Here is a 15,555-nt window from a genome sequence, read left to right as displayed (position 1 = left end):
TTCAATACAACATATGATGGTTCAACGTCAGTGGAGGCTGGTGACTTGAGGAGGAACGGAGACTAATGGTATACGTAGGTGTTGGCCGACACAGACGGCAATGCTTGTTTGAAAAATCATCTAAAACAAATTATAGTAACCCCAACATTTTTATTAAGGACTGGGACAAGGCCAGTTTGTCTAAGGGAATGGTAGTGTGCAGGACAGGCTCATCATACCAGCAGTGGTCAACCTTGCTCCACTGATCCCTGATCTACTCATTGAGCAGACTTCTATTCCAGCCCAGAAATAGCACACTTGATTATCAGGTGTGTTATTACTGGGCTGAAACAGAAACCTGCTCACCCAACAGACCTCTAGCAGGGCTGACCAGCTCCAGTTGGAAAAGGTTTATACAATTTGTGTGACTTTAATTTTGCATACAACATGTGTTAATAATATAGGTACACATACAGTATAATCCATGGCATATAGGATATATATAGGATATATATATATACACCCTTATTTTCAGTCTTAGGACATTCATTGGCACCCTCTTCATCTGCAAACAGGCTTTCAAAGCTTTCCATATTTGAGGGCAGAACACATCAAAGAAACAGGCTTCATTATATTTCAATTATACAGGACTGAATATTATGTTTGCTATTATCTCTCTGTCCTCAAAGTTTTCCCTTCTAGGTACTGGAACTGCAAAATATGTTGATATTGTCCTCCCATCAAATGACCCTGTTCAGTAGCCTACCTTCTCCTTTTACTGTTAGTCCCCTCTTCATGGCTGTTACAAATGCAGTTGGTGACTGTCTTTTTCATTTACAATGATTACATCAAGATAGATAGTTAAAAGGAAATGATCTAGCTGATGATATTTATTTTGCTTGGCTAAACAGTGTGTAAGGTTAGCTAGCTAGCAGCTCAGTTGAGTTAGCCTACAACGTGACCTAGCTAGCTAGCGAACTTCTGGGTGAAACGTTGCACATTTAAACAACGGGAACATTCACCAGTGTGTTGTGGATATCTTATCTTTATTTAATGAGATAATTTTTATACCCAGTAGCTGCAAGTTATTGAATGAGTTATACACTGTTTTTGATAGAGTGCTGTGTCATCTCTACTGGAGAAGCAGTTCAGTATATTCTCTGTGGTTGTGCTGAATGATTCTCTACTGGAGAAGCAGTTCAGTATATTCTCTGTGGTTGTGCTGAATGATTCTCTACTTGAGAAGCAGTTCAGTATATTCTCTGTGGTTGTGCTGAATGATTCTCTACTTGAGAAGCAGTTCAGTATATTCTCTGTGGTTGTGCTGAATGATTCTCTACTGGAGAAGCAGTTCAGTATATTCTCTGTGGTTGTGCTGAATGATTCTCTACTGGAGAAGCAGTTCAGTATATTCTCTGTGGTTGTGCTGAATGATTCTCTACTGGAGAAGCAGTTCAGTATATTCTCTGTGGTTGTGCTGAATGATTCTCTACTTGAGAAGCAGTTCAGTATATTCTCTGTGGTTGTGCTGAATGATTCTCTACTTGAGAAGCAGTTCAGTATATTCTCTGTGGTTGTGCTGAATGATTCTCTACTTGAGAAGCAGTTCAGTATATATTCTCTGTGGTTGTGCTGAATGATTCTCTGACTTGAGAAGCAGTTCAGTATATTCTCTGTGGTTGTGCTGAATGATTCTCTACTGGAGAAGCAGTTCAGTATATTCTCTGTGGTTGTGCTGAATGATTCTCTACTGAGAAGCAGTTCAGTATATTCTCTGTGGTTGTGCTGAATGATTCTCTACTGGAGAAGCAGTTCAGTATATTCTCTGTGGTTGTGCTGAATGATTCTCTACTGGAGAAGCAGTTCAGTATATTCTCTGTGGTTGTGCTGAATGATTCTCTACTGGAGAAGCAGTTCAGTATATTCTCTGTTGTTGTGCTGAATGATTCTACCCCTGCAGGGTTCACCGTGGCCAGTATGTTGAAGAACCAGTCTGTGTTCCGTCAGTTTCTGGTCAGGAATCTGTCTCTCCCCAATAACACGGCCAGCCTTCTGCTCTCCACTCCTGTCAACCTCAAAGAGGTCTGTGCTCCTGTCACAAGCATGCACGCACACAAGCAGATACACACAGATTCACACACACACACACAGATTCACACACACACACACACACACACACACACACACACACACACACACACACACACACACACACACACACACACACACACACACACACACACACACACACACACACACACACACACACACACACACACTGTACCTTCCCAGTCCCCATCAAACCCTGGGGAGTGTTTTATTACAGATTAATTATGTTTTTTTTGTTGCGCATTTAAATTCCAATGTTGTCACATGACTGATGAACAATTAAGTAACAAACAATGTCAGTATAGACTGCCAAACCTGAATCTTTCCTCCTGGTTATATTTCAATTTAGATAACACATTTTTGACATCTAAACTAGAACACCGATCGTCAAAATTTCAGATTTGGCAAAGACCTGTGTGTGTGTGTGTGTGTGTGTGTGTGTGTGTGTGTGTGTGTGTGTGTGTGTGTGTGTGTGTGTGTGTGTGTGTGTGTGTGTGTGTGTGTGTGTGTGTGTGTGTGTGTGTGTGTGTGTGTGTGTGTGTGTGTGTGTGTGTGTGTGTGTGTGTGTGTGTGTGTGTGTGTGTGTGTGCATCCTGTTCTCTGAATGTATGTGTCCTCTCTCCCCCTGCTGAACTGTAGGTCTTCAACATGATATTTGGCCTGTACCCCAGAGCTGGAGGGGGGAGTAGTCATGCTTCAGGCGGGGCAAAAGAGACCGCACAAACCCCTGCAGAGAAGAGCCTTCAACTGGAAGTAGGATGCTAATTGGAAATATTACATTGAATGTAATTGATCTGAGTGGGTGTATTAGTTCTGCAGTAATCCCTGTACTATCCTCCCTTCAGGAGAAGCTTCTGGGAGCCATGCATCGTCTGGACGGAGGACTGATCCACAAAGCTTTACGAGACCCAACCAAAGCAGCCCATCGGCAGGGCCTACTCAGACTCATGTCTCAGGCATTAGGCCTAGCAGAAGGAGAGGCAGGCCAGAGATACGATCCCCAGGGACTGAAGGAGATGGAGGTACACTACATGATATATTCTCCTATATCTGAATCATCCTCCTTTCCTCCTGTCTTTTATCATATTGAATCACTGACCTTTATTGTACAGGAATACCATTGAAATAATTTATACTATATACTGCATGATGATGATGATGATGATGATGATGAGGTTGATGAGGAGATGATGATGATGATGAGGTTGATGAGGATGATGGTGATGACAATGATAATGATGATGATGATGATGATGATGATGATGATGATGATGATGATGATGATGATGATGATGAAATGTATATGCTGTTGATTGTAAAAATATAAAAAATCCTCCCTCGAAGGGTGTTCTCCTGACTGGTGCCATGTTGGAAATGCTTACTTGTGGGGAGAATGGGACTGGTGAGCTGAGCAAGATCCTATTGGTTCCTGAGAAGCAGCAGTCCATGCTCCAGGCCTATCGCAGCACAGTGTGTGGTGGCGGGGAGGGACAGAGGACTGAGCGCTTTGGAGAGATGAGCCAGGAGCTGAGAGACCAGATAGACACAGAGAGCCTCGTTGACAAGGTACAGTACTGAGAGACCAGATAGGCACACAGAGCCTCGTTGACAAGGTACAGTACTGAGAGACCAGATAGACACACAGAGCCTCGTTGACAAGGTACAGTACTGAGAGGCCAGATAGACACACAGAGCCTCATTGACAAGGTACAGTACTGAGAGACCAGATAGACACACAGAGCCTCGTTGACAAGGTACAGTACTGAGAGACCAGATAGACACAGAGAGCCTCATTGACAAGGTACAGTACTGAGAGACCAGACAGAGGCACAGTACAGAGCCAGAGCCTCGTTGACAAGGTACAGTACTGAGAGACCAGATAGACACACAGAGCCTCGTTGACAAGGTACAGTACTGAGAGGCCAGATAGACACACAGAGCCTCATTGACAAGGTACAGTACTGAGAGACCAGATAGACACACAGAGCCTCGTTGACAAGGTACAGTACTGAGAGACCAGATAGACACGCAGAGCCTCGTTGACAAGGTACAGTACTGAGAGACCAGATAGACACACAGAGCCTCGTTGACAAGGTACAGTACTGAGAGACCAGATAGACACGCAGAGCCTTGTTGACAAGGTACAGTACTGAGAGACCAGATAGACACACAGAGCCTTGTTGACAAGGTACAGTACTGAGAGACCAGATAGACACGCAGAGCCTCGTGGACAAGGTACAGTACTGAGAGATCAGATAGACACACAGAGCCTCATTGACAAGGTACAGTACTGAGAGACAATGGCTTCGTCCCAAATTTCACCCTATTCATTATTCAGTGCCCTACTTTTGAACTGAGCCCTATGGTTCCTGGTCAAAAGAAGTGCACTGAATAGAGAATAGGGTGCACACTCAAAGGCTGCTTTGAACTGGGAATTACCATGGTGAGCAGGGCCGGACTACCGCATTTGGCACTGACTTCCTTGCCCTTCTGGGGACCTCCGGGGACCTCCGGAACATTTTGCCATGGTGCAGAGAGAAAAATGTGCAGTATTATAACGCTATTCTACACATTTTGCCATGAGGCAAAGTGCTTTTCACTCATCAAACACAAATAAATACTGTAAACACTGTGGAGTGTGGAATGGCAGACAGTCCATGACTCAGTATATCTATGTACTCTACAGCACTCATTCTCCTCTCTTCCTTTGATTCTTCTCTTCTTTCACACTCCCTCTCTCTCTCTCTCTCTCTCTCTCTCTCTCTCTCTCTCTCTCTCTCTCTCTCTCTCTCTCTCTCTCTCTCTCTCTCTCTCTCTCTCTCTCTCTCTCTCTCTCTCTCTCTCTCTCTCTCTCTCATTCCCTTTCTTGCTCTCCACACCAGCTGCGTCTGGAGAAGGTCAACTTCTCGGCTCCTCTGTCCCAGTCCCACCTGGGTGCTCTGCTGAAAGACCTGGCTGACGTGGAGAGACTCTTCAGGGACGTAGACCTGCTGTCAGGCCTGGCTCGCCTGCTCCCTAAGGGGGCCTGTGCTGGGGGTCATACGGCCCCTGGGGCCCCCGCCAACACCACCACCTCCTGGGCCCGCAACGCCACTACCTGGGGGCCCAACACCACTGAGACCCCTGGGGAGGAGGGAGGAGAGGAGGAGGGTGGAGGACGAGAGAAAGAGAAAGGGAAAGAGAATCCTCATTCACAGTTTTCTGCTTTTGTACAGCTGTGGGCAGGGCTGCAGCCTATTCTGTGTGGGAACGATAGGTGTGTGTCTTCATAATGGGATCATTCCTGTGCTGTTGTTCTTTGACTTGAGATCAACCTGAGTGCCAGTCTGTTTGTTCTATCATGCCAATCCCCTGTCACTTACTGTCATGACAGCAATGGAATGGCTGGAGCACAAACAGATCCGGGACCAGGCTAAAGATCTACATGGTATGCAGGCTTTTGTTACAGCCTTATAAGAACACCCCAGTTCAACTAAACAAGAACATAATGTTTGGAATTGATGAGGTGTGTTAGAGCTGGGCTGGCAACAGGGTAGGGAAACCCTGTGCTCTATACCTGTGTGGTAAAGGCTAAACTTGTTGATTTCTGTCTTCTGTCTATCTCCAGGATCATTGAGCCTGAAGCGTTGAAGCAGGGGAATATGAGCTCTCTGGGTTTCACCAGTAAAGAGCAGCGCAATCTGGGTTTACTCGTGCATCTGATGACTACAAATCCCAAGATCCTCTACTCTCCCGTTGGCTCACAGGTGGACAAAGTCATTCAGAAGGCAAGTACATGATCATGTTCTTTCAGACTCTGTCATCTGTATCCTTATAATGCATATGTACAGTCCAGTCAAAAGTTTGGACACAACTACTCATTCAAAGGTTTTACTTTATTTTTACTATTTCCTACATTGTAGAATAATAGTGAAGACATCAAAACTATGAAATAACACACATGGAATCATGTAATAACCAAAAAAGTGTTAAACAAATCAGAATATATGTGATATTTGAGATTTTTTTCAAAGTAGTCACCCTGTGCCTGGATGACAGCTTTGCACACTCTTGTCATTCTCTCAACCAGCTTCACCTGGAATGCTTTCCACCAGTCTTGAAGGAGTTCCCACATATACTGAGCACTTTCCTTCACTCAGCTGTCCAACTCATCCCAAACCATCTCAATTGGGTTGAGGTCAGGTGATTGTGGATGCCAGGCTATCTGATGCAGCACTCCATAACTCTCCTTCTTGGTCAAATAGCCCTTACACAGCCTGGAAGTGTGTGAGGTCATTGTCCTGTTGAAAAACAAATTATAGTCCCACTAAGTGCAAACCAGATTGCTGCAGAATGTTGTAGTAGCCATGCTGGTTATGTGTGCCTTGAATTCTAAATAAATCAGACAGTGTCACCAGCAAAGCACCCCCACACCATCACACTTCCTCCTCCATGTTTCACGGTGGGAACCACACATGCGGAGATCATCAATTCACCTACCCTCCGTCTCACAAAGACACAGTGGTTGGAACCAAAAATCTCAAATTTGGAGTCCAAAGGACAGATTTCCACCGGTCTAATATCCATTGCTTGTGTTTCTTGGCCCAAGCAAGTCTCTTTTTCTAATTGGTGTCCTTTAGTGGTGGAGTTTTTGCAGCAATTCGACCATGAAGGCCTGATTCACGCAGTCTCCTCTGAACAGTTGATGTTGAGATGTGTCTGTTACTTGAACTCTGTGAAGCATTTATTTGGGCAGCGATTTCTGAGGCGAACTCTAATTAACTTTTCCTCTGCAGCAGAGGTAACTCTGAGTCATCCTTTCCTGTGGCGGTCCTCATAAGAGCCAGTTTCATCATAGCGCTTGATGGTTTTTGTGACTGCACTTGAAGAAACTTCTTGAAGTTCTTGAAATGTTCCGCATTGACTGACCTTCATGTCTTAAAGTAATGATTGGCTGTCGTTTCGCTTTGCTTATTTGAGCTGTTCTTGCCATAATATGGACTTGGTATTTTACCAAATAGGGCTATCTTCTGTATACCTTGTCACAACACAACCGATTGGCTCAAACGCATTAAGAAGGAAAACAATTCCACAAATTAACTTTTAAGAAGGCACAGCTGTTAATTTAAATGCATTCCAGGTGACTTATGAAGCTGGTTGAGAGAATGCCAAGAGTGTGCAAAGCTGTCATCAATGCAAAGGGTGGCTACTTTTAATACTTTTTTGTTTACTACATGTTTCCATGTGTGTTTTTTCATAGTTTTGATGTCTTCACTATTATTCCACAATATAGAAAATAGTAAAAAATAAAATGAGTAAAAATGAGTAGGTGTGTCCAAACGTTTGACTGATACTGTATGTATACAGTGACTGGTGCCTTCTATACTGTGTCCTCTGCAATAGAGTTGTTCCGATGTCATTTTTGCATTGCTGGGTTAAACATTAGCAGGATATACAGCTATATATTCTCTATTTTCATTTCATAAAGAATATATGAAAATGACTATGAAATGCATATGTATGCCAGATGGAAATCATGTGTTTGGTGTATTTGATACCAATCCACTAATTCCACTCCAGCCATTACCATAAGCCCGTCCTCCCTAATTTAGGTTCCACCAACCTCCTGGGATTGAGACGCATATTAAGAAGAAAAGGGAACGTGGTCTTTAGTGGGAACCCCAAAGTCATTTATCAGACACTTTTAGACTCTCAGCGTATTGAGAACATGTTGTGAATTCATTAGAAACCCCATGGTCATTTGTTTCCCAGCCTAAACACATTAACTATTCAACTGCATGTTCTGTATATTGGTTTAGAGCACGATGTGTAGGAAGTCAATGAGCTGCAAGATTAATCATGCTCCTCCTCAGTCCCCGGAGGTCTCGCTATGCCACAACATATGCACAACTGGCCATTGATTCTGTTTCTCTGTACATCCCACTAGTTACCACAGGCTTGTTATTGGCAGAGAGTTGATTTCTTATCTTAGCAAGTGGACTGGAGGATGGAGGCTGAGAAATGATTAAAACTAGAGAGGGAGGGAGAGGGGCAGGGAGTGGAGAGAGTGGCCACAGAAAGGACTCAACAGAAAAGTAACAACGCTTGAAAGGATGTGGATAGAGTAACGGGATACAGTGATGGGACTGGGATAGCTCTGGTCCAGGGTGTTAGCTGAGAAACCTGGTTCCAGCAAGCCACACGTAACACCTTGGACCAGAGCTAGGACTTGCACAGCTTCTGTGTTGATGGTGACATGTGCTATTGCTTGCTGTCTGTGTAGGCAAATGAGACATTTGCGTTTGTGGGGAACGTGACTCACTACGCCAGGGTGTGGCTCAACATCTCTGCCCAGCTCAGGACCTACCTAGAGGAGGGCAAACTGCACCACCAGCTGGCCTGGCTGCAGCTGGTAACACACAGTAATAACTTAATAAGATAATGCATACACATAATACTAAATATTTATTGTCCCCCACACAGTACATTTATACAGTCCTTATCTTGCCTGATAAGCCCATACGTACACATACTGTAACATAAACATAAACACAAACACAACTTCTGGTGTCCTCCTCTTCTTAGTTGACCTCTAACCTGCGTAGTCACCCGGAGCTGCTGAATGGGACAGACAGTGACCTGTTGCGTGGACTGCTGGATGGCAACTACACCCTGTCCAACACCTCCACCCTGCTGGAGCAGCTGGACACCATTGACAACGCAGCCTGCGGCTGGACACACTTCATGTCCAAGGTCAGTGTTCAGCAGATGAGCCGTTGGTTGTGTCCCAAATGCCACCCTATTTCCTAAAAAATGCACTACTTTTGGTCAGAGCCAAGAGGGATCTGGCCTAAAGTAGTGCACTACCGTACAGTATATAAGCAAATAGGATGGCATTTCAGACACAGCCTGTATGTAGGCAGGAGGTACCATAAACATGGGTGGTCTGATTCAGACTGACACAAGATGAGCGATAGAACTTGAGTACATTGATCCAGTCCCACAGACAGCGGGCGTACAGTAATATGAGCATTGAGAATCAGTACCACACCGCACGCAAAGCTCCATTCAATGGTCAGTCCCAGGAGACATCCCAAATGGCACCCTGACTTTTAACCAGAGTCCATAGGGCAAGGACTAGTGTTACCAGTGTTAGAGATATAGACAGTTCCTGTGCTCTTGGCAGTTGGCACTGTGGCAGACCTGGGATCCAACCTCTCCAACCTGTGTGTGTATTTCAGAAGGGTTGGGAACAAGGCAAGAGATTAATTTTCCTTTGACTGCAAGGACAATAGATCAATAAAGTTTTGTTGTTGTCTTTTTCTACTTCTCTTGTTCCAGGTCAGTGTGGATATCTTCAAGGGTTTCCCTGATGAAGACAGCATCGTCAACTATACCCTGAACCAAGCCTACCACCATAACATCTCAGTATTTGCCAGTGAGTATGGTACAGTAATACTGAATAGGAGAGACGACTCGTTTCATCATAAGTTATGAAAACATAATTGTCCATTACATTTTACAAAAGGGAAATGTGTCTTTGGCACTCTGGCTTAACAGTGAAAACAGATAATAGATAATGGCCAGGCACAGGGGTCAGATGGGTGTTACTGAAAGGGCAGCAGCTGTGGCATGCATATAGCCTCCAGTCTGAAAATAAATGTAATATTATGAGGAAGTAATGTGAAATATATACTGTAGCTATATCACTGTAATAGAATGTCCCCCTCCGTCTCTTCCAGGTGTGATATTCCAGACCAACAGAGATGGCTCCCTGCCTCCACATGTCCTCTATAAGATCAGACAGAACTCCAGCTTCACAGAGAAAACCAACGAGATCCGCCGGGCCTACTGGCGCCCGGGGCCCAACACAGGGGGAAAGTTCTACTTTCTCTACGGCTTTGTGTGGATCCAGGGTACGTGTCCAGAATCCTCCGTCTTGACTACTGAAGGGTAAATGTAGACTGAAATGTTGCCAGGATGTTTCTGCTTTAGATGAATTTTGCCAACTTTAGCCAACACTAGACAACACTAGACAATTCTAGACAACTTCAGACAACTCTAGACAACTCTAGACAACACTAGACAATTAATTTAAACTCTAACCAATATTAGCCAACTCCAGACAACTATCTATCCATCAGTGTCTATCCAAGATGGCATAGCAGTGCAGAGGTGTTTTGTTCGTCCTCTCATGTACTTTCATATTTTTTCGTGTTTTTTTTAATATATTTAAATTTTATTTTCAATCTCTTCTCCATTTTAGTTCAATTATACCTTCCGGTAACCTGCCTCACCCAATGTGATACAGAACCACTATTATTTTAAATTTTTAAACCTTATAGCAAGAACCACCGAGCCATCAGAAGCTAATCAGCTAATTAGCTACAAGCTATTTAGTCACTGTTAGCCACTGCTAGCGGCCTTTACCTTCTCCACAGGTACCATTCCTTTTTTTAGCTTGGATAATGCTCGCCAGCCTACCAGTAAAGGTCTGTCTCTCCACTACGACACCAGATTCCTGCCGTAATCCCTGGACCATTCTCCTGATATTCACAGCTAGCTAGCACCCACGAGTTACCCAGTACCGAAGCTTTCCCTTAGGCCCACCTCCCGGCCTACTCAGTTGATGACCTGGACTCCACCCAAACACAGCTAGAACACACTACTCCACCAGATCCTTGCCGTAAGCTCTGGACCTTGGCACCGGATCACCGCTGCTACCGAGTGGATATAGTGGCTAACGCCACTCCCTGAAGCTAGCACTAGTTAGCCGTGATTCAGGCGCATCTCCCGGATAGAAAACTAAACTACAACAACTACAATAACTCTTTCGCCTTGTGGCTTGGATCCTTAGTCGACACGGCGCCCCGCCGCACCACCACAACTGGTATGCTGATAAATACTCCATCCGCTGTGCCTTCAACCGGCCTCCGTCGGACGTCGGAGCAGACACTTCCACTAGCCCCGGGCTACTAACTTTAAACGCAGTGTCGTCTGCACTACTCCGCGGCTTCCTTGTTCCATCTATTGCTGCCCCCTGGACCCTATGATCACTTGGCTACATAGCTGATACCCGCTGGACTGTCCATTAATCACGGTACTCCATTCTGTTTATTTTTTTGTTTTGTTTATTTATTTTTGTGTGTGTTTTTTTGTTGTTTATCTGTCGGCCCCAGCAGCGAACTCAGGCTCTGTGTGTAGTTAACCAACCCTCTCTGCCCAGTCATCACCATTTTACCTGTTGTTGTTTTAGCTGATTAGCTGTTGTCTCACCCATTGTTGTCTTAGCTAGCTCTCCAAATCAACAACTATGGTTACTTTAAGCCTCGCTGTATGTCTCTCTCATATGTCAATATTCCTTGTATACTGTTCTTTAGGTTAGTTATCATTGTTTTAGTTTACAATGGAGCCCCTAGTTCCACTCATTATACCTCTGATACCTCCTTTGTCCAACCTCCCACTCATGCGGTGACCTCACCCATTATAACCAGCTTATCCAGAGATACAACCTCTCTTATCATCACTCAGTGCCTGGGCTTACCTCTGCTGTACCCGCACCCCATCATACCCCTGTCTGCACATTATGCCCTGAATCTATTTTACCACGCCCAGAAATCTGCTCCTTTTATTCTTTGTCCCCAACACTCTAGGCGACCAATTTTGCCTTTAGCCGTACCCTCATCCTACTGCTCCTCTATTCCTCGGGTGATGTGGAGGTAAACCCAAGCCCTGCGTGTCCCCAGGCACCCTTATTTATTGACTTCTGTGATCGAAAAAGCCTTGGTTTCATGCACGTCAACATCAGAAGCCTTCTCCCTAAGTTTGTTTTACTCACTGCTTTAGCACACTCCGCCAACCCTGATGTCCTTGCCGTGTCTGAATCCTGGCTTAGGAAGGCCACCAACAATTCTGAGATGTCCATACCCAGCTACAACATTTTCCGTCAAGATAGAAATGCCAAAGGTGGAGGAGTTGCAATCTACTGCAGAGAGTTCTGTCATACTTTCCAGGTCTATACCCAAACAGTTTGAACTTCTAATTTAAAAAATGTACCTCTCCAGAAATACGTCTCTCACTTTTGCCACCTACTATTGAGCCCCCTCCGCTCCCAGCTGTGCCCTGGACAAATTTGTGAATTGATTGCCCCCCATCTAGCTTCAGATTTCGTTCTGTTAGGTGACCTAAACTGGGATATGCTTAACACCCCGGCAGTCCTACAATCTAAGCCAGATGCCCATAACCTTACACAAATCTTCATGGAACCCACCAGGTACAACCCTAAATTCGTAAACATGGGCACCCTCAACTGCCCTTCCAAATACACCTCCGCTGTTTTCAATCAGGACCTTGCCGATCACTGCCTCATTGTCTGTATCCGCAATGGGTCCGCGGTCAAACGACCACTCCTCACCTCTGTCAAACGCTCCCTAAAACACTTCTGCGAGCAGGCCTTTCTAATCGACCTGGCCTGGGTATCCTGGAAGGATATTGACCTCATCCCATCAGTCGAGGATGCCTGGTCATTCTTTGAAAGTAATTTCCTCACCATCTTAGATAAGCATGCCCAGTTCAAAAAATGCAGAACTAAGAAAAGATATAGCCCTTGGTTCACTCCAGACCTGACTGCCCTTGACCAGCACAAAAACATCCTGTGGCGGACTGCAATAGCATAAAATAGTCCCCACGATATGCAATTGTTCAGGGAAGTCAGGAAACAATACACGCAGTCAGTCAGGAAAGCAAAGGCTAGCTTTTTCAAGCAGAAATTTGCATCCTGTAACTCCAAAAAGTTTTGAGACACTGTAAAGTCCATGGAGAACAAGAGCACCTCCTCCCAGCTTCCCACTGCACTGAGGCTAGGTAACACGGTCACCACTGACAAATCCATGATAATCGAACATTTCAACAAGCATTTCTCAACGGCTGGCCATGCCTTTCCTCCTGGCTTCTCCAACCCCAGCCAACAACTCTGCCTCCCCCGCAGCTACTCGCCCAAGCCTCTCCAGCTTCTCCTTCACCCAAATCCAGATAGCAAATGTTCTGAAAGAACTGCAAAACCTGGACCCCTACAAATCAGCTGGGCTAGACAATCTGGACCCTCTCTTTCTAAAACTATCCACCGCCATTGTTGCAACCCCTATTACCAGCCTGTTCAACCTCTCTTTCGTATCGTCCAAGATTCCTAAAGATTGGAAAGCTGCCGCGGTCATCCCCCTCTTCAAAGGGGGTGACACCCTAGACCCAAACTGTTACAGACCTATATCCATCCTGCCCTGCCTATCTAAAGTCTTCGAAAGCCAAGTTAATAAACAGATCACAGACCATTTCGAATCCCACCGTACCTACTCCGCTGTGCAATCCGGCTTCCGAGCCGGTCACGGGTGCACCTCAGCAACGCTCAAGGTACTAAACGATATCATAACCGCCATCGATAAAAGACAGTACTGTGCAGCCGCCTTCATCGACCTGGCTAAGGCTTTCGACTCTGTCAATCACCATATTCTTATCGGCAGACTCAATAGCCTTGGTTTTTTCTAATGACTGCCTCGCCTGGTTCACCAACTACTTTCCAGACAGAGTTCAGTGTGTCAAATCGGAGGGCATGTTGTCCGGACCTCTGGCAGTCTCTATGGGGGTACCACAGGGTTCAATTCTCAGGCTGACTTTTTTCTCTGTATATATTAATGATGTCGCTCTTGCTGCGGGCGATTCCCTGATCCACCTCTATGCAGACGAATCCATTCGGTATATTTCTGGCCCTTCCTTGGACACTGTGCTAACTAACCTCCAAATGAGCTTCAATGCCATACAACACTCTTTCCGTGTCCTCCAACTGCTCTTAAACGCTAGTAAAACCAAATGCATGCTTTTCAACCGTTCGCTGCCTGCACCTGCACGCCTGACTAGCATCACCACCCTGGATGGTTCCGACCTAGAATATGTGGACAACTATAAATACCTAGGTGTCTGGCTAGACTGTAAACTCTCCTTCCAGACTCATATTAAACATCTCCAATCCAAAATCAAATCTAGAATTGGCTTTCTATTTCGCAACAAAGCCTCCTTCACTCACGCCGCCAAACTTACCCTTGTAAAACTGACTATCCTTCCGATCCTCGACTTTGGCTATGTCATCTACAAAATAGCTTCCAACACTCTACTCAGCAAACTGGATGCAGTCTATCACAGTGCCATCCGTTTTGTTACCAATGCCCCATATACCACCCACCACTGCGACCTGAATGTTCTAGTCGGCTGGCCCTCGCTACATATTTGTTGCCAAGTCCATGCTAGGTAAAGCTCCGCCTTATCTCAGTTCACTGGTCACGATAACAACACCCAGCCGTAGCACACGTTCCAGCAGGTATATCTCACTTATCATCCCCAAAGCCAACACCTCATTTGGCCGCCTTTCCTTACAGTTCTCTGCTGCCAGTGACTGGAACGAATTGCAAAAATTGCTGAAGTTGGAGACTTTTATTTCCCTCACCAACTTTAAACATCAACTATCTGAGCAGCTAACCGATCACTACAGCTGTACATAGTCCATCTGTAAATAGCCCACCCAATCTACCTACCTCATCCCCATACTGTTTTTATTTGATTTACTTTTCTGCTCTTTTGCACACCAATATCTCTACCTGAACATGACCATCTGATCATTTATCACTCCAGTGTTAATCTGCTAAATTGTAATTATTTACTCCTATGGCCTATTTATTGCCTTACCTCCTCATGCCTTTTGCACACAATGTATATAGACTTAATTTTTTCCACTGTGTCATTGACTTGTTTATTGTGTTATTGTCTTGTTTATTGTTTACTCCATGTGTAACTTTGTGTTGTCTGTGTCACACTGCTTTGCTTTATCTTGGCCAAGTCGCAGTTTCAAACGAGAACTTGTTCTCAACTAGCCTACGTGGTTAAAGAAAGGTGAAATAAAATTAATTTAAAAAATAATAATTTGCATTAGCATCAGAATCAGAGCTACAAACTGTCAAGCCATTAATATCAACATCACAGCTACAAAGGATTTGGACAAAACAAAAACAGCCTGGAACCCTGGCTATATCAAATGAATTAATATGAGGAAAACTATTCTGTTTTTTACAGAATTTGAATGATGGTATTTTCAAATGTTGTTATGTTGTTGTTGTATCGTTGTTGTGTCGTTATTGTGTCATTGTTTTTCTGTCATTGTTGTGTCGTTGTTGTATCGTTGTTGTGTTGTTGCTTGGTAAACTCAAGGCTGCACTTGTTGTTTCGGCGTTATCTGCACAATGGGAAAGTGTTAACAGGATATACATAGACTATAGACTATAAATCACCTGCCTAAAGTGGCTTCACTGAGGTTACAATTGTTGTGTCAAAAGTATTGTTTTGTTGCATTAAAGACCAAAATTGGTTAAAGAAAATTGTGATAAATAAATAAAAAATATATACGCGTTTCATTTAAGGACCACAAAATTGACAGCTGTGCCATAT

General features: G+C 44.5%; 1 protein-coding gene across 1 annotated transcript in view; it reads left to right on the top strand.

Moving 5' to 3' along the window:
• LOC124036568 (ATP-binding cassette sub-family A member 2-like) overlaps nucleotides 1-15,555 on the top strand; it is a 163,298-nt gene that overhangs the window by 93,026 nt on the left and 54,717 nt on the right. The window contains 10 exon segments of the mRNA XM_046351290.1: nucleotides 1,940-2,061; nucleotides 2,728-2,841; nucleotides 2,934-3,110; nucleotides 3,433-3,654; nucleotides 4,971-5,344; nucleotides 5,696-5,855; nucleotides 8,351-8,479; nucleotides 8,653-8,820; nucleotides 9,409-9,505; nucleotides 9,810-9,983. Of these exon segments, the coding sequence (XP_046207246.1) occupies nucleotides 1,940-2,061; nucleotides 2,728-2,841; nucleotides 2,934-3,110; nucleotides 3,433-3,654; nucleotides 4,971-5,344; nucleotides 5,696-5,855; nucleotides 8,351-8,479; nucleotides 8,653-8,820; nucleotides 9,409-9,505; nucleotides 9,810-9,983 (1,737 nt within the window).

Source organism: Oncorhynchus gorbuscha, linkage group LG05 (genome assembly GCF_021184085.1).
Source record: "Oncorhynchus gorbuscha isolate QuinsamMale2020 ecotype Even-year linkage group LG05, OgorEven_v1.0, whole genome shotgun sequence".
NCBI lineage: Eukaryota > Metazoa > Chordata > Actinopteri > Salmoniformes > Salmonidae > Oncorhynchus > Oncorhynchus gorbuscha.
Note: the sequence above shows the minus strand (reverse complement) of the source record. Positions and strands in the feature narration are given on the sequence as shown.